Here is a 22999-nt window from a genome sequence, read left to right on the forward strand (position 1 = left end):
TAAGAGGTCAACATGGCCACTTGGAGGAGGGTACAGGCTCTCAGGAACGGAGCTGGGATCAGCTTGGGTCGTTGGGTCGAGAGGATCCCTCTAAGTCGTGGAGGCCATCCAGTTGCTGTGCTTTCTTATGGTAGGGCAGAGTCGCGTTAACACAAGTATTGGTCCTCCACCTCTGCAGTCCGGTGGTTCTTTTTTAGTAGTGACTCACATCAACATTAGTGTTGGTCCTTAACTACTATGGTCTCTGTTGCAGCAGACGCTGGGGAGTAGCGCCTCTAGCCCAAAGGGAGGTTTTTGGAGATTGTTTGAAGGCTGGAAGGTCTCTGGGCTTTCTTGGAGGCCTAGCAGAGTTTGTGGAAGGACCGCATGTCCAGTTGTCGAGCCAGCTACAGGCGACTGGGTTCTTGCTGAGTTCTTTCTGCAGCGGTTCAGTTCCTGGTCGGACAGCGGTCTTCGTCCATCTTCTTCTTTGGTCCGTCGAATTTGAGGAGCAAGGTTCAGGGAAGCCCTTAAATACTAAATGTAAGGGCGTTACTGAGGTAGGGGGGCTTTAGCCAATGGCTACTGTCCCCTAGGGTGACTACACCCTCTGGGTACCTCATCCCTTTGGGGAGAGGGGTACATCCCTATTCCCATTGGGCCTAATTCTCCAATTCAAGATGGAGAATCTCTAAGAGAGGGGTTCACCTCAGCTCCTGGTGACCCTAGGGGTGTGCCAGGCTGAGGTAGACACTCCGACTCTGATTACTAATTTTCCTGCCTGTCCTGTCAACAAAAGTGGGTCCTGGACAGTGGGGTGGGCTTCTCTCCTAGTTGGAGCTGCCCAAATCAGCACATCACAAGATGAGAGACTTTAAGGCTCACCACCAAGTGTTGCTGTTCCTGCCAGGGAAAGGGGTGAAGCCCCTCCACGAAGAGTAGGCTTTGTTACTGACCTCCGAGAGCACAAAGGCTCTCACCCCATGAGGTCAGAAACCTGTCTGTGGTGGCTGGCTGGCAGGGACCCAGTCAATACACTAGAAGTTGTTCGTTTATAAGGGGGATCTAAGATGTCCTTTGAGTGCATTTTATAATAAATCCTACACTGGCATCAGTGTGGGTTTATTATGCTGAGACGTTTGGTACAAAACTTCCCAATTTTCAGTAAAGCCATCATGGAGTTGTGAAGTTCGTAATGTCAGACTTTCAGCCCATGTACTCAAAATGGCTTGACCGCACTTACAATGTCTGTGAATGGCACAGACACTGTAGGGGCATATTGCTCATGCAGGAATGCCCTCACCTGTGGTACGGTGCACCCTGCCTTAGGGCTGTAAGGCCTGCTACAGGGGTGACGTACCCATGCCATAGGCAGTGTAGCCGGGCATGGTACACAGGGATATGTCTTAAACACAAAGGGGGACTAATAGGGCTGTTCAACGGGGTCCAGCGTACAAGCCCAGGAAATGTAAAGTAAGAAGGGTACGCTGTTCCCCAAGTGGATGGACAACTAGTGGGGAGGCCACAGGAGGGGAATCCTTCTTGTCGGGAACTAGAGTCCTCACACACCCAGCAAGCTAGGTGTCATGCTTCATCATATGGACTCGCTCCTCGTCTGGTCGGCGGTGCAATACACGACGGGCACTCATAAAGGGGCCCTTTAGCAGAGATCTTCTGTTCCTGCCGTATGGTGCCGTGGGTGTGAGGGCCCTAGGTGGAGGTATAGATGTGACGTGAGTGAGTGATATTTAAAATAGTTGGATAATCCAAAAAAGAATGTAATGGGATTATTATCCACTTTATTAAAAACTACAAAAGAGTGGATGCTCGCTGGCTCAATGGTCCAGTGGAGCAATGCTCTGCTCTAAGAAGGTGGTCGACATGTTTCACGCAATGTGTTCAAAAATGATACTCTGCATTTCATCAGGACCTAGATACAACAACTATCTACACATGGTGGTAGGTGGAGGTGTTCCTACCTACCACTATTCTTTAGTGGGAGCACGTGGTCCCGCCAGATCTAGTGGTAACCTAGATAGGGATGACAAAAAACAAGGAAACTAGATCTATATGAGAAAGTATAGTCATCCTGACAGCCCCACACAAGTGTCCATCAAGTCAGTGCATTTGTGATACTGTAATGCACTCATCGTTAAAAACACAATTAAAAAGGAAGGATGACAGGATTGAAAACGAAAATTGAAAAGGATCAAGTACATAGTGGGATGCCTCACCTAACTAGATGATAGTGCTTGTTTCATGAGGTTTTCTTCGCTCTTGACACCTCCGTTGATGGTGTCCTGCACAGTAAGGGATAGAATAAAGCGTAGTGACTGTCGTCACCAGAAGACCCACTATGGTGGGGTAAGGCTAAAGCAGGTCCCAACCGGGTAATCAGGCGTCCGAGAGATTTGAACACATTGCGTGAAACATGTCGACCACCTTCTTAGAGCTGAGCATTGCTCCACTGGACCATTGAGCCAGCGAGCAGCCACTCTTTTGTAGTTTTTAATAAGGTGGTGTGAGAAGTTGGCCTGATATATGCTGTCCACTAGTTATAGTGGGCACCCTGTATCAGTCCCCCTTATAGTGATAGGTTAAAGACAACATTTATTGAAAGCTATCCTAGTGGTAGCTACGGAGAGCAGCCTTCAGGCTAAGTCTTGAAGTAATGTAAAGCAGCTTGTTTTACAAGTCTATAATCTCTTGAATGATAAAATGAAAAGACAACCACACCAGGTATATATTTAAAATGTATGTATTTACAATAAAACACACCCCTCTAGTCTCTTTATGAAGCTGGAGTTCGAAGTACTTCAGTTACAAGTCAGTATTCAACAGTGAAAGCAGAAATACACGTTTGGGCCCTAGGGGCGTACCAAACCATATGCCAATAAAGTGGTATAAGAACCACGACTGAGCTAGACACAAGGCCTAGAGCCTGTAGAAGTGCTTGGACCACAAGGAACCACCCAAGGTAGTGACACAGGGGACCCACGGGGGACGCGTGCAGTGTGAGAACACAGCCGCGAATCGCCGTTAACTTCTATGGGGAAAGTCGCGGTTGGAAATTAAGAGTTTAAGGACACTTAGAGGATGTCTACGAGCGAACCCTTTTGGACTTAGGGGTGTCTAGGGGCAACGCCAATGGGAGCACCAGAGTACTCGAGTTACCTCACCCAGGAAAGCCGGGTGCATAGGTGTCAAATGGTGTCGGGTCGCGTCACTGATTCCAATGGAAGCTGCTCAAGGAATGCTGCTGCCGTGAAGAGGATAAGTGTCCAAAGCAATCCAAGGCCGGATCGAGGATGGAAGGAACCTGAAAGCAGAGGGGACAGAGTCTGGGTCACTTACCAGTGACCAGGGGCACGATAGTCCAATGCCCACAGATGTCGGGTGCTTCAGGTGAGCTGACGGGTGTCTTGATTCTTCCGCCACGAGGTCCAGGAGGTGTCGATGATGACCAGGAGCTGGATTCGAGCTGTCCCACAAAGTCTGTCAAGTGCTGCGGTGTCAGCGATCAGATTGGACCCAACAAGCCTTGGAAACGGCAAGTCACTTGGACATAGAAAAAGGACGTCGGAGCAGACCAGCAAGATCTGGGAGACTCACCCAGTAAGGGTGAGTTGGGGCACGTCTGGAGCAGCCAGGAAAGCCCAATCAAAAGAGGAGTTGCCTTCGTGGGGACCTACTAGCCAACGGGCTAGTGATCGCGAAGGAGCCTTGAGCGGTCGCACTGGAAACTGGTCCACGGGTCACTCGTGAAGTGAAGACTAGAAATCTTCAGTGCAGGAGGTGCTCAAGGCTGGGGCTACTTGGAGTCCAAAGCACAAATTCGAGGAAGACCAGGAAGATGATGGAGCAGCAAAAGATCACGGTGTCCAGGGGTCACGGTTCCACATCACCCACGATAGCCACAGGCCTCAGCTTTGCTGTGGACTCAGGGTAGCCTTGGGGAAGTCTGGAAATTTACCTCTGGGGATGAAGAGACTTCGGCGTCCGGCAGGAGCTTCAGAATTACAGACCAGACAGTTGCTTCTTTGGTGCCTGGCAAGCAGGGGAGTCACTCCTTGACCCCAAGGGAGATTTCTTCAGTCTTCTAGTTAAAGTAGAACATCGAAGGTCCAGGATATATGTTGCAGAGTTTCGTCCACGGTAATCTAAAGTTGCAAGGCCTGGGTTCCCATACTTATACAAAGTTTGGGGGTTGGACATACTCAAGGGACCCACCTATGGGAGGGTTTGGAAAGAGGGGTGGTTAAACCCATTTCCTTTGTCCAGTGTTGCACCAGAGCAGGGGCAGGTAGCCCCTGCAACCGGTTTTTACTGGACTATGAACAGGGACACCAAGTGTGCCCCCAGTGCAGGACTTCAAAGCACCAGAGAGTGCTCCCGCCCAGCCCCAATACACATCTGCCTGTCTGGGGAGGTGGTTACACCTCCCTGGGACAGGAAACCTATTGTACCGGCCTCCCCTGCCAGAGTTTCGGTCAGCAGCAGGAGGCCAGACTCGTGTCTCTAGCAGTGGCATCCATTTTGGAATGCCAGGGCTGTAGAAAGTCTTTACCGGGTAGACCAGTGTGAACATGTCTCTCCCTCCAGAAGGGTGGAATGCTACCACCGCCGCCAGAACTGGCGGGGGGGGGGTTCCAAAGCATTTGACACCAAACACGACATGTTTCCGTGCAGCCAGTCCAAAGTTAGCATTTACTGCGGAGGTATAATGCGCCTAAGAGTATATGGTCAGGCTGCACCACAAACAGCATCAGAGGATGTACTACGAATGCTGCAGAGGGGCTCTGCTCATGCAGGGGCACCCTCTCACATAAAAACCAAGCACTCTGCCTTCAGGATTGTTAAGGCCTGCCATAGGAGTGACTTATAGGTTTTCCAAGTGTGTGCAATGGTAGTGACATAGGTAGACTATACCACAGTAAGGGGTGCAGGCACCACCTTACCCAGGCTGCTGTAGCAGACCTGTGGTGTCATTTTGAAGTGCTTCCCAGGGGTGGCATAATACATGCTTCAGCCCCAGGTAGGCCTTTCAGGTACCTATGCCCTAGGTACATAGTATTCCATAAACTAGGGGCTTATAAGGCACTCCAGAATCCTATTAGAAATGTACCTAATGTACATGGAAACCATTTCAGAGAGAAAGCAGCTAGGCTGGGGTCCTGATTAGCAGGGCCACAGCCAGACTAAGGTCAAAAAACAGTGAAACACCAGCAAAAAGTGGGGGTACCCATGTGAAGCAGATCCTACTCTCCTACAGGTGGATAACCATCCCATTAAATTCTTTTTTGGATTATCCAACCTATTTTAATATCACTCACTCATGTCACATCTACACCTCCACCTAGGCCTCTCACACCCATGGCACGATACGGCAGGAACAGAAGATCTCCGCTAAAGAGCCCCATTATGAGTGCGCGTCGGGTATTGCACCGCCGACCCGACGAGGAGCGAGTCCATATGATGAAGCATGACACCTAGCTTGCTGGGTGTGTGAGGACTCTAGTTCCGACAAGGAGGATTCCCCTCCTGTGGCCTCCCCACTAGTTGTCCATCCACTTGGGGAACAGCGTACCCTTCTTACTTTACACAGGGATGTGTGCCATGTCAACTCATCAATTTAGTCTCCACCAAAACATGCAGCCTACAATGGCAGTGTGTGAGTGTTAAGGTGAGGGGTCTTTGAGGGTGGCATAATACATGCTGCAGCCCTTCAGGGGCCCTCTCTTGTCACAGGGCCCTCGGTGCCAGTGCTACTTTTTGCAAGGGACTTACAGGTGGCCAGGGGTGTGGCAATTGTAGAGACAAAGGTACGGTTTTAGAAAATAACACTGGTGCTGGGGCCTGTTTAGCAGGGTCCCAGCTCATATTCGGTCAAGTTGGCATCTGGTATCTGGCAAAAAATTAGGGGATAACCATGCAAAAAGGGGCACTTTCCTACAATCATGTATATTACTATATAGTGGGTGAATTGGTGTCTGTTTTGACTTCCTGCCTCCTGTTGGGACATGCCGTTCCTGTTTCGTTGTAGTTTGTTTTTCATTTGTTTTACTGTTTCTTCCTTCCTGACCACTTGTAAAGCGATCTGATACCCTCTTGGTCATGTTCACGCTATTTAAAACTTTATAAAGGAATAATAAATAACTACCTAGTGGCAATATATTAGAAATATATATATATATAAACAAAACCTACTAAAGTCTCGGGAAGAATAAAGGACTGCACTCAAATTCAGCAACAAAGCATGCAAGTTTAATTCATTCTTAAACAATCGGCACAGGTGAAACACACCTGACGCATGTCAGTCACCAGGACCTTGATCACCGGCTACCGAATCATTGTCCTACAACACTTTTAATAGCAAGTGTTTTTATGATTTCTACAACCAATTTTTTATGCCATGCAAGTGATTATTGTAAAAAAAAAATATTTTTAAAGTTACCAATTATTGTTGCATTATTCAATGATACAATGTGTTCTGTGTGAGTTTAATTGTAACAGTAACTATAAATTTCGTTGTACCCACGGCTGTAGAAATCTACATTGCGCTTTGATGAGCCAGGCATTACGGCATTCTCAGCATTGAGTTTGCTCTGGGGATGCAGTTAAATTGAGGTAGAGAACAACATAGCATGCATGTCTTTGGTACAATTAGGCACTAGAGTCAAGCACTCTTTTAATTTCTGCATACAAGTGGCCCGCTGCATGCACACAGAAGAATTGTGTGGAAAAAAACGGAAGGAGCAATTTGCATGCGGCAAGCCATTGTCATTAATGATCTGCAACTCCCAATTAATTACTTGGGAACTACAGCCATGAATATGCATGCACGACCTGAATACATCGTAACAATGACGATTACTACCTCAGAAACTACACATCCCAAAAAGCACGCTGATGAGGCATATCAGTTAACGTTGGCTTTGAACACAACCGTGGGTACAACGAAATGTATAGTTACTGTTAATATTAAACCCGTGCTGAACACATTGTATCATTGAATAATGCAATAGTAATTGTTACTGATTTTTTACAACAATCACTTGCTCAGCATAAATAATTGGTTGTGGAAATTGAAAAAATACTTGAATCTATTACAAGTGTTGCAGGACAAAGATGTGGTAGCCCTTGATCAAGGTCCTGCAAATAAAATATATATACACACACACACACACACACACACACACACACATATATATATATATAAGTTTATACATTGCACTCATTTTTTTCTAGTTTTAGATATATACAAATGTCCTAATATGTTTAAAGTAGGTCAGGTTATGATGTTCTTTTTGTATTTATTATATATCATGTAGTTCTTTATTTTACTCAGGAAACATTTCTGAGTTGAAAACTATAGACAGAGGGCTGCTGTAAAGTGTATTATACTTTAGTTTTACACCTCACTTCACCCTGCCAAAAGGCAGCAGCTCTTTGAATAAACTGCTTTGCCCCTGTCATCTTTATCACTGCTAAGAGAATCTGACTTTTGGTGACTGTAAATCTTCAATTAGCTCATCATAAAATAAATAGGTAAACATCCTCTCAGGGAGTAGAAGAGAAGAGCACAGTTTAAACATCTCACAAGGTTCTATGCACTTCTTTCACACTGACCCATTCAAACAGATCTAGTTGCTCTCTTTGTTTTTGGCTGCCTTGCTGGGAAACACACCTTTGACTTTATTACTATTTACCCCAGATGATCCCTCACACACAGACACTACTCTGTTAATATCTGAGTCCAAGAACCAATCTATCGACCCAAGAGTGCACATTTGAGAGATGTGATGTGTCCCCACGCCACATCACTCTAACAATACAATACACCTCTGCACCATGTGTGAATGTGCCAGAACTGAGGCAATCTCAGAGCTATCATGAAGCACATCTTACTCAATATCTGACTGACCTTGTCAGTGGATTGCTTCCAGCGCCACACAGCTCCACCTGGTAGCTATAGCCTTTTTGCTCCTCAGCTCCTTTTACACCTTCCTTTTCATCTTTCTTTTCCTTTTCTTATCTATTAGTGCTTTCTTTCAATTTCTCATATTTCTCCTCTTTTGTGCCTTTTTTCCCTCTCTGTACACTTGATAATCCCCCTCAGACCGCCCCCTCCAATGCCGTTTTCCCACCTCCTGCCTCCCAGCTTTCCAGCCCTCCTGAACACTACTTGCTGGCGAACACTGGTGCACACAAGGCGCGGCCAAGCCCATCTGTGCCTGGACACACCCAGAGTGATGGACCCCTGTTCCCGGACCATCCACTGCTATGACTCTAGAACCCTCCACACCCTGAACACCGGATGTTCCACCACCTGCCACCTCATGTCAGAAAGAACAACCAAGGCCCCTTCACCTGCCACAGTTGCACCTTTGCTTGCCTCTGCACAGCAGACCCACCAAAAGCACGACCCTCAAGAACCGGACCCGACCACCTCAGAAGCTTCCAACTCAACATCCGCTCCCTGAAACGGCATGCAGTGGAGTTCTGGGACCTGCTTGGCTCCATCTCCCCCATCGTCACCTTCTTTGCAGAAAACTGGATGAACCCCACCTCAGCCCCGGACATCGCAACAGCCATCCCCAACGGCTACAAAATCATCCACATGGACAGCAGCAACCGACCAGAAGGAGGCCTTGCCATCGTATACAAAAACACACTCCGCCACACAACCAGCTCTGACGACCACTCACCCGACATGGAGCACCTCAACTTCCAGATCAAAACCAACCCAACTGCCACCTGTGTGGTATCCTCATCTACCGATCTCCAGGACCCCGCCCCCCTTTAGCAAAGCCATAACTGACTTAATCGGTCACCGCTCTCTCACCTCAACAGACTACATCCTCCTCGGTGACCTCAATTTCCACATGGACAACCTCGACGACCAAAACACCTCATCCATAATGGGGAACCTCCCCACCATCGGACTCAAACAACTAGTCCCAACGCCAACCCACTCAGCAGGACACATACTCGACCTCATCTTCTACGCAAGCAACAACATCTCTCTCAGCTACACCCCCGAGCCACACTGGACTGACCACCACTGCGTCCACTTTTCCTTCACCAAACCCTTGTATGCCACCATGTCCACTGCGATCCAAGCAGAAGCTGGAAAAAGGTCACCTAAGACCAGCTCACCACCTCCTTCAGCAAAACCCAACCACTGACATCCATGGACGCCATCACCTGAGCATGCAACCTCCACCACTGGATCTCTGACTGCGCCAACACAGTGGCTCCCCTCATGACTCCCTCAGGCAAGCAGCTCCCAAGAAAGCCAGTTGTTTTCCTCCCTCCCTCCCTCCCTCCCTCCCTCCCTCCCTCCAAGAGTCCAGTCCCACCTGCAGATGGCTAGAGAAAAGATGGAGGAGCATCAAGAGCATAGCAGACCACTCAGCCTTCAAATCCGCCTTCGCCAGTTATCAGAACAACAAAGAAAGCAGCCAACCAGGAACGCATCAACGCCATCACGCACAACAGCAAATAACCCTTCGCCATGGTCAAAGAATTCACCAAACCCAGCACAGAGACAGAAGACATTCCCACTACTCAAGACCTCCGTGACACCCTTGCAACCATCTTCCACTGCAAAATCAAGGAGATCTACATCAGTGCAACCCAAGACCCACCCACCCCACCCACAACTACCACACTCAATGGCTTCAGACACCAGCAGACCTTGCCCAACTGGCCCACCCTCTCCTCTGATGAAACCCTCAGGGTCATGAAGAGGATCCACTCAAGAGCCCCTTTGGATCGCTGCCCTCACAGCATCTTCAACTTAGCTGGTGCCTCCATCGCACCCAAACTCTGGTGCACCATCAACTGCTCCATCGAGTCCGCCTCCTTGCGTGAAGACTGGAAGCACACAGAGATCAGCCCCTTGCTGAAGAAACCCTCTGCTGACCCGACGGACCTCAAGAACTACAGACCTATCTCTCTGCTCCCCTTCCCAGCCAAAGCCATCAATGCCCAACTCTTCGAGTTCATTGAAGTGAACCACATCCTGGTCCTCTCCCAGTCAGGCTTCAGAAGCAACCACAGCACAGAGACCGCTCCCCTTGCTGCAACAGACAATATCTGCACCCTATTCGACCAAGGTGAAACTGCTGCCCTCATCCTCCTGGACCTCTCAGCCACCTTTGACACCATCTCCAACCACACCCGCTGCACAAGCTTCCATGACGCCGGCATCCGCGACAAAGCCCTAGAATGGATCCCTTCCTTCTTCACCGGCCCAACACAGAGAGTCAGACTTCCACTGTTTAACTCAGAACCCACAGAGATCCGTTGTGGAGTGAATCAGATATCCTCCTTGAGCACCACCCTCTTCAACATCTACATGGCCCTGCTTGAAGCCATCGTCAGAAGCCATGGACTTAACTTTGTCTCATATGCTGGCAACACCCAGCTGAATCTCTCCCTCACAGATGCACCCACAGCAGCCAAGAGCAACTTCCACAATGGGATTAAGGCAGTCTCCACCTGGAGGAGGGCCCGCTGCCTCAATCTTACTCAGACAAGACTGAAGTCCTCATCCTGGGATCCACCCCCACCACCCCTCCACCTGGGATGACTAATGGTGGCCCACAGCACTCGGAAATCTCCTCCACATCCATGGACCATGCATGAAACCTCGGCATCATCCTGGACTCCTCTCTCTTAATGAATCGCCAAATCAAAGCTGTTTTGTCCTCCTGCTTCCACACGCTCCACCTGCTTCATAATATCTTCAAATGGATCCCCTAAGAGTCCAGGAAAATGGTCACCCATGCGCTCGTTAGTAGCAGACTCGACAATGCAATGCACTCTATGCCGGCACCACCCGGAAACTCCAAAAGAATCTGTAGAACATCCTGAATGCCTCCGCCAGACTCATCATGAACATCCAACGCCGCAGCCACATCTCCGGACACCTGAGAGACCTTCACTGGCTACCTATCAACAAAAGAATCACCTTCACGCTCCTCAGCATGCCTACAAAGCCCTCGACAACGCTGGACCTGTATACCTCAAACACCGCCTCTCCTTCTACACTCCCATCAGACAACTCCGCTCTGCCCAACTGGCCCTGGACACCATCCCATGGATCCGCAAGACCACGGCTAGAGGAAGATCCTCTCCTACCTCACTGGAACTCCCTACTGCTGCACCCCAGGCAATCCCCATCACTGCCGCAATTCAGGAAGAACCTCAAGACCTGACTCTTCGACTGAACAGCAGATCCACCTGCCCCACAACTCAGCACCTTGAGACCCTCACGAGTGAGTAGTCGCGCTGTATAAGAATCCTGGCTGATTGATTGATTGATTGAAGCACATGTATCATGACCTGCGATAGGCACCCCTATCCATCTACTGGGATACAATGCATGTCTATCAATACCTACAACATGCACTCATATCCTAGTGCTGGGAAATTCAGAGGACATGCCTTGTACCATGCACACTATCAAGAGAGCTTGCACTGAACACTTTAAGTATAACCTTCATAGTACGTTGGTCTTCAAGTAATGAGGCATCCACCAACTTCTTGCAATACACCTTCATATTCATAGGTATCCCAGCATTGAGACATATACAGAATCCTTGCAGTGTCCCTCTAATCTGGCTAGCACCATTAAAGGGGATTGCAATATTCATGCAAGCAGAGGGGTCTCAAAATACGAAGTTGAGCGACTTACACCTTTGTATTTTTAAGGTTTGTGAGCTTTGTGAAGGGCAGGTTGTAGACAAGTACCACTAAGTAGCCATACCACTTGAGTGTCCCAACCCCGTGCAACATCCACTGAACCTGCCCTTGCCTCATCCTGTGACATCCTACACCACTGGTAACATACATTTTCTGCTTCTCACGGTGGCACCCCCTTACTGAGAATACACTTGGAGCCATTTCCCAGCCATGTCATTTTCCATCCATTACATGTGACCTTGCCCTTCATGGGTGGGAAATCATATGACTGTGGAACAACCCAATTGTGCAGATCATGGATAAGGAAACTTTGCAAGTCTTACAAGTTTGCTGAGCTTCACCAATGCAAAATTTCCAAATTCGCCTGACTATTAGGGTAGTTTTACCTCAATGCACCCGTACTCAAGTCAATATCTTTTTTGTTTGTTGCACTTACTTAAAAACATTTACAAGCATTGACAAGCAATATGATAAAAAGGGAAACAATTGACAGTTGCTAACCCTGCTTCCATGGCTTACAGAAAGCTGAATGCTCAGTTGGCCATAGACGCCCTTTCCTGCCATTGGTCAGAACATTTATCTAAAAAATGTATGACAGATTTCAACAAAGCTTTGTCAAATCTTCATACTTTTAAACCTTTAAAACACACAATAAATCAAAAAACATAACTCAGTGAACTTTGTGATACACAGTGAAAATGAAATAATCAATATATACACATATACAAAACATATAAATTGAAAACATATTTATTGTATGTTTTCAATGTACAATGGGCAGCTTATACAACAAACAAGAGAAAGTAAAATAAATTGCCTTGATAGATGAAGTATATGATATATGATAGTGACTATACCAAATCAGAAAAAGTTCTTGTGCCATGTTTGTGTTTTTCAATTCATGTGTTTTTTCAAATTGGTTTTTACGTCAAGGTGGTATGTATGAACTAAGGGATTTTTGACCCTTTGCCTTTGATGTTGAAAGTTCAACATCTTTCAAAATTACCCTTTGAAGAATTGTTACCCAACAGAACTCTTTGTAGTTTATAAATGTATAAATACCCTATGCATGCATACATATATACATTTAGAGACCTCTGTATACTGCACTGATCCATACACTGCTTTCCCAATAATGAGGGCATAAACTCCACAAAAAATTGCTTTGGCGAGTTGATCATTTTACCGAAACCAGGGGGTTGAGCACCTTACAAAGAGATATGTGTGTGTGTTACTTGCAGGTTAGAGGAGCAATTAAAAGTAAGTCAGCTTGAAGTTAATGCTCACCTTTTAGAGATATCTAGTCTGCAAATCACAGCTTTCAATCAGAATGATAGAGCATTTCAGGTTATGCAACTGCAGCCTATGCCAGCCTGTAAGCAGCATGTCACACATTTCAATATTAGTAAGAAGAAGGGTCCTGGATACACGCCTGTTGGAGAGGTTTCTGGGGAACTGCTGGCAGCAGGGCTATGCCAGTAAGAGGAGGGCGTCATTTGCCTCTCGCAGGAAGGTATGGAGTAAGGTAGCTGAAGCCGTTAATGTTTCTATTGCAAGATCTGCTCTGTGGCTGGTGGGGGGTCGGTGAATGATGTAAATAGCACCCGGGAATTACCCTGCTCCATTGAGTTATAATGAAAAATAGACCTACAAAGAGCTTTAGGTGGGGTGGGCCCTGCCAGGAAACAGGTCTAGTAGTAAATAAAAGCGGACTTTGAAAGGGGTCCTTCTGGAACTTATATTCAAGCCCATAACTTTACAGGGAAAAACCAATGGATATATCAACCCTGACTCTAAAAGCACTGAAAATAATCCACGTTAGCAATGCAGTCACTGTTTACATTTCACAAGTTTTACTTCATCTTGCATTCCCTATGTTTATTTGCCTTTTCCAGATGTTATGTTTGTGTAGTTTTTGCATGCAACATATGAGTCTTGTGTAGTGCATCCTGTGAAGTGAACAGCCATATGTAGGATTCTGAGTGAGTTCAGGGGGTGGGTGAGTTGTGATGATGAGCCACGATTCAGAGCTCTGGAGCTGTGGTTGATATAAAGGTGCCCATCCAACCTTTGGCCTCTCTCTGCAGAGCGCACACTGATTTTCACAAAAAGCCAAGCTATTATTAGCATTTTATGTAAGTGTGGGAAGGAGATATATAAAGCTGTTTAAATATTGACAGCCCCAAAAGAAATAAAAATGCTGTGTACAAAGGTGAGAAGAGTGAGTGCCATGGTGAAGTGGAGCTAACACAAGGACTAACACATAGAAGGATGGAGTGAAAAGAATGATGCGAAGGAAGGAGATGACGTTTGAGATATGTACATGGAGAATTTCAGAAATATGAGAGGACAAAAAGGGGTAAGTGTCTAACATAGTAAAAGTCTGTAGAGGGAAGTAGTTTGAAAGGGAGAATGGGAGTGACTGAGGCGAAGAGCACTACCCTTTCAACAGACCTGAGTCATGTTTAATTGACAGCATCACATTTTCTGGATTTTAATATTTTCAATTTTAATTATTTCAAACAAAATCATTGTTGTCACTCATTCATAGAACTTTATTCGATATATAAAAATACCATAAAAGCAACCAAATTTATCAACGCCGGTTACAGGTACAAGTTAAAAATTAATAAATACCCTCTTTTTCCAAACCATGTGATACAATTTCCATCTGAACGTTAAAAAAAAACCCTTGTCGCATATCCAACCAATTCATCTCTAATTATGAAGATCATTCATAAAACAATAGGTAATTATAACAGAGAAGCTACAGGTTACCATTACCCCTTGTGTTCCTTAGTCTAAATGCAGCCCTTAAAAAGTTTACAATACAAAACAGTGTAAGAGTATCTGGGGCCAGTTTTAAAAATAACAGTGCCACCCGTGCCTGTTTAAATCTGGCTTTCTTTAGAATTCCCTTCAGGAAGAATCTCCTAGGGTAAGAGAAAAAAGGGCATAATAAAATGAAATAAAGGGTGTCCTGAGGAGATCTATGATCGTAGCCACAGGGGCCCCTTAATTTCTATGGAAGTTGTGAACCCTGTTGGTTCCGCCAACACATGATGCAAGAGATTCAACCTGAAACGAGTCATTAAAAATCTGTCGTGTGCACTGTTTATGCAAGACAGGTATGGTTCAATGCCTCTGAGAGACCTAACTACTAGGTGTTCCCTGACCGACTGCTTGGCCAGCTCTGTGTTTTCTCGGAGCGTTAATGCATGTTTAAAAAACTGGTCCTTAACCAAAGCCTTATCTTTCATACCCACTTTAGAAGGGTTGGCAAATAGGTCTGCAGAACCAATTTTTTCCAGAGTCTCCTTCACATATTTAAGCCAGGGAATTTTTAGCCCGTGGTCCAGGGAAAGGCAATCTTCTATAACCTGCCTACTAAAAGCCGCCTCCTCGTTTGCCCAGATCTTTATCCAACAGACTAAAGGTTTGACTGCCATACTGTCGCTGATGTATCGGGCACCCAGTTCTTCATGCACGATGTGGGCTGGCGTGCTTTGAGGTACTTTTAACAGATGCCTAAAATATATGTTTTCTTCAATTTGCATCTGTGTAGCCTGGGTAAAGCCCCACACCTCACTTCCATACAGAGCTTTAGCGCAACACATAGCACTATATAATCTTAGTATCTGTTCAGGGGACCAGCGACCTAACCTGTGCGCAAAGCTCATTATGGATCCAGTACAGCTGGTCATTACCCGACACTTATCCTCAATTAGATATTTAAAATGTAATCGATGATCAAATAAAATCCCCAGATATGAAAAGGACTGTACCTTTCCTAGCTGATGCAATCCAATTGTATACTTATAGGGTTTGCTTGTTTTTTCCCCCACCTCCATTACATATGACTTTGCCAGGTTAGGCGATAAGTCCAAATTCTCCATAAATGACACGAACCCATCAATTAAAACCTGCAAACCTTTAGGGGTACGAGCTAAGAGTACTGCGTCCTCTGCATAGAGCAGAACCGGGATTCCCCGAGTACCTATCCTAGGGGTATCCACCTGTAGCATGCTTAACTCGCGGTCCAGGTCATTTATATATAGTGTGAACAAAAAAGGAGCTAATACGCAACCCTGTCTGACCCCACTGCAACACGGGAAGGGTTCTGTTATATTCCTCACCTGACTATATCGGACCACTGCCGTGGTGTGTGAATGTAATGATTTTAAAATTTTATAATCCCTCCACACCCAGCCCGCCCATAATCGCCAACAATTTCCCTCGATTAACTCTATCGAAGGCCGCGGTCAGGTCCATGAATGCCAAATAAATCGTTCCTTGCTTAACCAATGTGTATTTGGCTGAGATCAGATACAGATTGAGACATTGATCGGTAGTAGATTTTCCAGGTCTAAAACCAAATTGTAGATCACTTATAACCCGTTGTTCGTCAGCCCAATCGATCAATCGATTTAGAACCACCCGTCCTAACACCTTCGCTGACACATCGATGAGGGAAATCGGGCGATAACACTGCGGGCTGTTCCTATTGCCTTTTTTAAAAATGGGAACAATTTTAGCGGTGGTCCAGGACACTGGCATAACTATGTCCACCGTTGCATTTATGACCCTAGCCAAAATTGGCGCCCAAAGATCTACTTTACTAATAAAAAGGTCTGGTGGAATCCCATCTGGACCCGGGGCCTTATTCCTTGTTAGGCCTCCAATTCCAGTTTTTATCTCTCCCAATGAGAATCTTAAAGAGGGTGTGGCCTGTTCCCAGTGGTCCTCCAACAGCTTATTCGTGCACGAGGTGTGGTTGTAGAGTCTCTGAAAGTGCTCACACCATTGCTCTGGTAAGATGTTACAGCTCAATCCTGGCTTATCAGCCTCTTGGAAGGATGGGTTATTTATAATTCGCCAGAAGGCAGTGGAATTCCTTAGTGCCACCGCCTCTGATAAATCTTCCCAGGCTTGTATCTGTAATTGACTTTTACGCCCCTTAACCACCATCTTATAGTTTTTCCCACATAAAGTCACCCTCTCCCTATCCCTGGGGGACATTTTTAAGGCATTTTTTAGGTCTCTTAGAGCACGTGAACATTGATGGTCAAACCATCTTGGGGTATCCAAATTAGCCTTTCGGACTGGGACTTTCAACAGACTGTCAACTAATTGGGCAAAGTCTTTAAAAGCATTCACTAATTCTATCCCTTCCATTTCCGGGTCTAAGCACCTCTGTACAGCAAGAGAGCCCTCCCTTAAAAATACCTCGTAAAAAGCCTCTCCGTCAACCTGTGTCCAACGCAACCTCCTTCCTTGATCAGTGGCCCTGATCACCCCCCTCCCCATTGTTGTCACTCATTTAGCTGAAACTTCTAACAAGTATTGGCAAAGCTAACATGTCTGGCTTATTTTAGGAATATGGTTATTTATTGTCGGAATGCAATTATAGAAAATTCAGAGAGGCACACAAATATTGGTAAGGTGGCACTCTGTGTGATACAATGGGCTTTAGCTCACATGTTCTAAGTCACACCCTTATTACATAGGCCATACTCTTTGGAAAATATTCTTAGATATGCTTCTTTAGCCACGCTTCTATAAGAGATCCCTCCACCTTTTCCATCCCACAAAAAGCACCAGAAATACACATTCTTTGTCTCACCGAACGAAAACAAAAAATGTAGTGAGTGCTGTCATACATTTTTGTTGTGCTTTTCCTTTTACTCAAAAAGAATAAAGCCATGGGAAATGCAGATGACTGTTGTAGCCAACTGCCCCCGTGCCAGTTACCAAAAGATATATTGACATTGTGTGTGTGTGTGTGTAAAGCTGGACCTAGCTCCAACTAGGTAATTATAAAAATGGAAACTCATTTTTCTTAACACCTATAAGGTGTCCCCCTAGTAATTCATTACTGAGCATCGGTCACTCTTAATACATTTGAACAAAATCATCTCTTGTTTTCCTGGCCCTGCTGGAGCCAGAGACACTCACATCCAACACTGAGTACTAAAGCTTGACTCTTGACGTCTTAGAGACGACTAAAACCTGAGGCCAAACATTGCTGAGATGTTCCACCCCAACCACACCTATGGGCAGATTCTTTCTGATTCACAAAGGAACTTTGGTTAGTCAATCCACACAGCACACACTGGTGGAGTTATGGCAGATCCAGATGCCTGGGGGCTTCCCTTCTGCTCTATTAAGAAATTCTCTATTACTCTGTTTTACAACATGAGTGGTGATTCGCTAAATCAATGTTTACATCTTCACACAGAGCGATCACACACTTCACAGTGTGCACACTTTCCTTGAATTTGCAGAAATTGAAGAGAAGGATCCCTTAGGGTACCCGCAGGAGACTTCAAATGATGCAATGTGGCAACGGAGTTGGCTAGCTTCGATAGATCGCCGCTTGCAAGTGAAGGACCAATGAATATGCAAATTCCTTATGATCACCCAGCTCTTGCATTCCTATTGGAGGGGCAGCAGTGTAAATCACACACCTCACTACTGCTCTACCCTAATCCTTCAGGTCTCTCGCTCTACATTTTTAATAGAATCCATTGAACCACAATGCCCCATCACCCATTGAGTCATGCAAGAGGAAATGTGTAGCTTCTAAAAAAGACACGGGGAATCTGTGGGAAAGCTTACCTTCAGGAAGTCCCCACCATGACAGTCAATGTTGACAAAGTCGAATTCAATGGTAATGAGATCCTCTGGGTCACCAATGAAGAAGACAGCACAGTGCAGCGCAGGCTGCTGGGCGGTGAAGGTGAACTGCCCTTCCATGCTCAGCATGTCAATGCATCCTACAGGCGAGAAGGAAAAGGGTGCATTACACATCACTCCATATCGTGAACTTCAACGGATCCAAGGAGTAATGGACAGCGCACATCAAGCCTCGTACCCTTTTACATTGAATACTTGTACACCGTGTCCTTCCACGCTGCTGAAGCATGCAGCTGGTGTCAAAATGAACTTTGCTTATTGTTAAAATATGAGCCTCACAACCAAAGCACAAATCACCCAGTGGCCACTTCTCTTCATTCCATGTCTTTAGAACATACGGTTAGTGTGGAAGTTAGTTATGAAATCTGGGTGTAGTCAGGTCTGCTGGGTTCATGTGGCAGTGGCGGGCCAAATCATGCTGCAGAAATAAGTAAATTATGCGGAGAAGGAAACGCAAATTATGCTGCAAACAACGGCTCCTGATATGTCTAACGACTCATTTGGAGACATTATTTTCTTGACATGTTACAACTATTGATATAAAAGGACCACAACGCATAGGCAATACGTAGGATTCTTGAAAATAAAAGCTATACATCTTCAGCAGATCCTACTACAAATGCCAAGCGCCACAAATAACGATTAAAGCACAGTATTATTTTTTAAATTATTAAACCTTTCTTTAGTAGGATAGCATGGGTAAACCACATGTACCGGTGCAATCGGCACACCTAATCTACATGCACAGCTTCTTGTGTAATAAAAGGTGCACTTCTTATGTTCTGTGCATACCAGTTATCTTTTTTAAAGGATCTCTAGGGTCAGGGTTACTTCCGATTCGCAGTATAGTTTACTTGTAAACACTTCTTTCTTTTGGGGAGAAACCATGCAGAACAGTATTTTTACTTACATACCTATTATATGCAAGTTCCCCTAGAAGGCACTTTAAGGTTCAAGACCTTGCACACTAAAAAAGTGATTAAATGTTTGGCCGTCTTTTAAACACTGATTGCCATGAGCAGTGACTGCGATGAAAACCTCGCACGAATAGGGAAACAAAGATCTTCGTGATAAAAAAAAACATCCTACCACCCTGCTTGAATTCCATTTAAAGATGTTGTGCCCTGATATAGACAAAAACCTAGATTTCCAGTCCATCTGTTGGCAAATATTAAAAACTTAGATGCAAAAATCTCAGCTCTTAACTATTTAAATGCAGCCATAATTAGCTGCCAGGCAATCAGATACTTTTGCAAAGTTCCTGGCACTGTGTTGCACCCTGTATGCAGCATTTGAAAAAAACCCTTTTCCTCAGTTTCATTTAGAATCATATTTTACTGAAATATGCAAAGTAAACAGTGAGTGGGTTATGTAGCTAGTGTGGCAAATACATATAAATGCAGAAATTTAGGGTAATCGTATACATCCTTGGATGTGGTTATAGATAAACTGTGTTTTTCCACCTGATACACAAAGCGCTGATTTAAAGCTGGGTGGTGATGGGAAAACCTCACCGAGTAGAATCCTCCAATAGGATTGCATCCTCTATTCTATACCTACAGTTGAGGAACCTCCTTGGGTGGACTTTTCCCCTCCAGAAACCAGTGGCTTTGCCATTCTCACCCAGCTTATGTCTATGACCGTTTTAGCAGTGGCGCGTGGCTGTCCAAAGGCCCAGTGCTGAATGGAGCTCTGAGCGCTGCCACCTGTCGATAGACACCAAACCGTATGTGTGAGACAGTGGCACTTTGTGGCAGGTGCAGGGGTCACAGCTATGTGACCTCTGAGCTCTAAGACACTTTTGGGGCATCAGGTACAACGAAGACTTCATTATTTTAAGTTGACAGTCCGAAAATACAAATTGTTATCGGTGCCTGTGAAAGAGCTCACTGCGTTTCTGTCTCTCTCTGCATTCAGTGTACTGTATTTACAAATAAAAAACACAGAGCTAGGAGCACAGAGCATTGAAGCACCACCACTGATCTGGAGAGTGGTAGGTGCAGGGATGAAAGAGGGGGTGACTACTGGAGTCTCTTGTCTACTGCCACAAGGATAGTCCCAACGTTGGACACTGGAAAAACGTTAGAATATTAGTACTGAAAATATATACCCTCAAAATATACCGACTTTGGTAAACTGACTTTAGATTACGTTAGAAAAGTACACGACAACCGGCTGATTCGACACACCAAGTTCAATCTGCGTCACTAACCTGTGTACATCCTGGTTTGACATTTCAGACTTTCTGTTTGAAATAATTATTACACTGCCGTTGCTTTAGGTATTGTGGTGGGGGAGAGGTGCATGCAATTGTTGGGTGAATTTAAACACACCGGTGCCAGTAGCAAATGGAGAAATCTGAAATAATGTTTATTTGACTCCTTTTCACACTAAAGACTACTAATTTACATTAGGTTTGCACAACTCAGTACAGAAAAGCAGTAGAGCTGCAGGGCGCGAGCACAAGCACCCCTAAGCAAACACGTGGATGGTACTTACTGAGAGACCGCCGGTAGAGCTGCCCCACTGACAACTCTCTTTTCAAGTCAGGGTTCATGTGCAGAAACTCGCCGTCCTCTGCTGCCTCGCGGACCTGTCAAACAAAACAGGAATACGCTTTAGGAGGCGTGACATTATGTGAATTGGTTCAGCAGCTGCCCTTTTCGTTGGGCGTCCGGTACATGGTCGTTGGATTTCTGAAACAGTCACAACAAATATCCCGGACTACAAATGGTAATAAAATGGCAAAGTTAACTTAAAAAACAGGTTTAAAGCCAACGATATGAATCTTATATTACAGTAAATTCTGATAAACTACAGAACATCATATCACATAAAGTATACATGCAGCAAAGGCATTCTAAGATCCTTGGGGCAGGTTTACAAGCCCCTTGCGCCACTTTTGCGTCATTTTCCCCATGTTAAAATGACGCAAAAGTGGCGCAAGGGGCTTGTGAATATGCCCCCTTGTGTTTTATAAGACGGTCATATATACAAATAAGAAGAAAAATACATTAAATGAAAAGAATGGAGCAGAAAAGGAAAGACGATACAGCAAGAAAAAAGGAGAAAGGGAAATAAAAGAATAAGGCGACAAGAAGAGATCTTTGTATAACAGTACAATATAACCCAAACACCTATTGCAATGAATCTACTAACCTCTTAGCTAGAACGCGCAAGTAAAAAAGAAGCAATGCCGAAATACTTTACAAACACAACACGTGCAGCTGGAAGACATGCGCACTTTTTGAAAAGTGAAGTGTCCAATAGCTCCTTTGCGCTGCTCACCTCCAAGTATCGGGTCTCCCCCTGCAGGGCCGAGAGGATGATGAGCATCAAGTGCACCTGAAGCCTGGAAGCTGGGGCCATGGCAGCGCGCGCTCGCTCTCCGCGTCTCTGTCCTCGTGCCTGCCGTGCTGATGATAGCCGGGAGGAGCCTGTGGGGATTCATTGTCAGACCCCTTTTATAGAGGAAGACAGAGGGAGGCACGAGGCGCTGTCCTGTCACAGATATGAACTCAGTAACCATGGGTTACCCTTATCTCACCGACAAACTACGTGGCTGTGACGAGGGTCCAACACACCGCAACTTAATCTCGGCACCAGGCATTTGTATAGTTGTCGTGTGTTTGGTTTACTTAAAGAATTCTTTGCTGCTTTGCTAGTATGTATACTGCTGCACAGACCCAGAGAGAGGAGACTGGAGGACTGACAGATCCGTTGTTAGACAGTGTGTGCCGTCGTACAGCACTAACGGGCCCTGTCACCGCACCGGGACCAAAGAGGAGGATGCTCTGCTACAGGGTACCACAAAACCGCGTCACAGGACGGAGACCATCGAACATCTGCACAACACACATCATTAGCACGGGTAGAAAGTCAATTGTCTTATTTGCACACTCACTAAAAGCGAAACCATTAGCAGGTTTCTGTAAAAGACAAACATCTGTCTCAAAAACGATTAACTTTTAAGTCCACAGCCAAATCAGGTAGGTACATGCAAGCTAAAAGAGAAAAGAATGCAAAAAGACGAAAAGTTTATTCTAGGTCTGTAAAGAAGAAGGGAGAGGAGGTTTGTGCCTGCAGGGCATTCTCAATTTCACCTGCAAACTTACACTGCCATTTCAGAAACAGAAAATAACATATTGACAGAAATAAATAATCCGAACAGGTAATAAAGATAGGCCAACTTATTCTTGAGTTACAATGGATTGCAACGGCTATATATGTAGGTTGAAAGAGAGCAAAACACAGACTTCCTGTGTTTCTTCCACTCCCAAGATAGCTTCTACCGCAGGGTTACTCTCACAGTCAATTGTCCACGAAGCCCTGCTCCTTCCCTCATTGCATGTGTAGGCCAGCCTGTTCACCCAGGCTCTATTCATTCTTTACTTCTGATTCAGTAGCTTATACCTGTTAAAGCATACATTAGGGCACAGTCTGAACTCTTGCTAAGAGGGAGCTACCAGATGACTGAACTGGTGAGCCACCATTTCCCCCTAGCTAGCACTGAGCTGTTAATCTTTCTAAGAGTTGCGGGTAGAGACGCTGTCATTTGATGCACCAAGAGGAAAGTATTTGAGTGATTGATAGACCTGGCCAGTTTTGCAAG

The 22999-nt window shown here is 45.5% G+C and overlaps 1 protein-coding gene across 1 annotated transcript in view; it reads right to left on the bottom strand.

Annotated features, from left to right (window-relative positions):
* Positions 1–21810, bottom strand: part of CRHBP (corticotropin releasing hormone binding protein) — a 136539-nt gene extending 114729 nt beyond the window's left edge. The window contains exons 1-3 of the mRNA XM_085640742.1: positions 21676–21810; positions 20887–20980; positions 18310–18467 (exon numbers count right to left, since the gene is read on the bottom strand). Of these exons, the coding sequence (XP_085496868.1) occupies positions 18310–18467; positions 20887–20980; positions 21676–21756 (333 nt within the window). The 5' untranslated portion in view covers positions 21757–21810. The remainder of the gene's footprint in view (positions 1–18309; positions 18468–20886; positions 20981–21675) is intronic.
* Between the last annotated feature and the right edge of the window lie 1189 nt (positions 21811–22999).

The sequence above is a fragment of the Triturus cristatus genome, chromosome 2_1, assembly GCF_964204655.1.
Source record: "Triturus cristatus chromosome 2_1, aTriCri1.1, whole genome shotgun sequence".
NCBI lineage: Eukaryota > Metazoa > Chordata > Amphibia > Caudata > Salamandridae > Triturus > Triturus cristatus.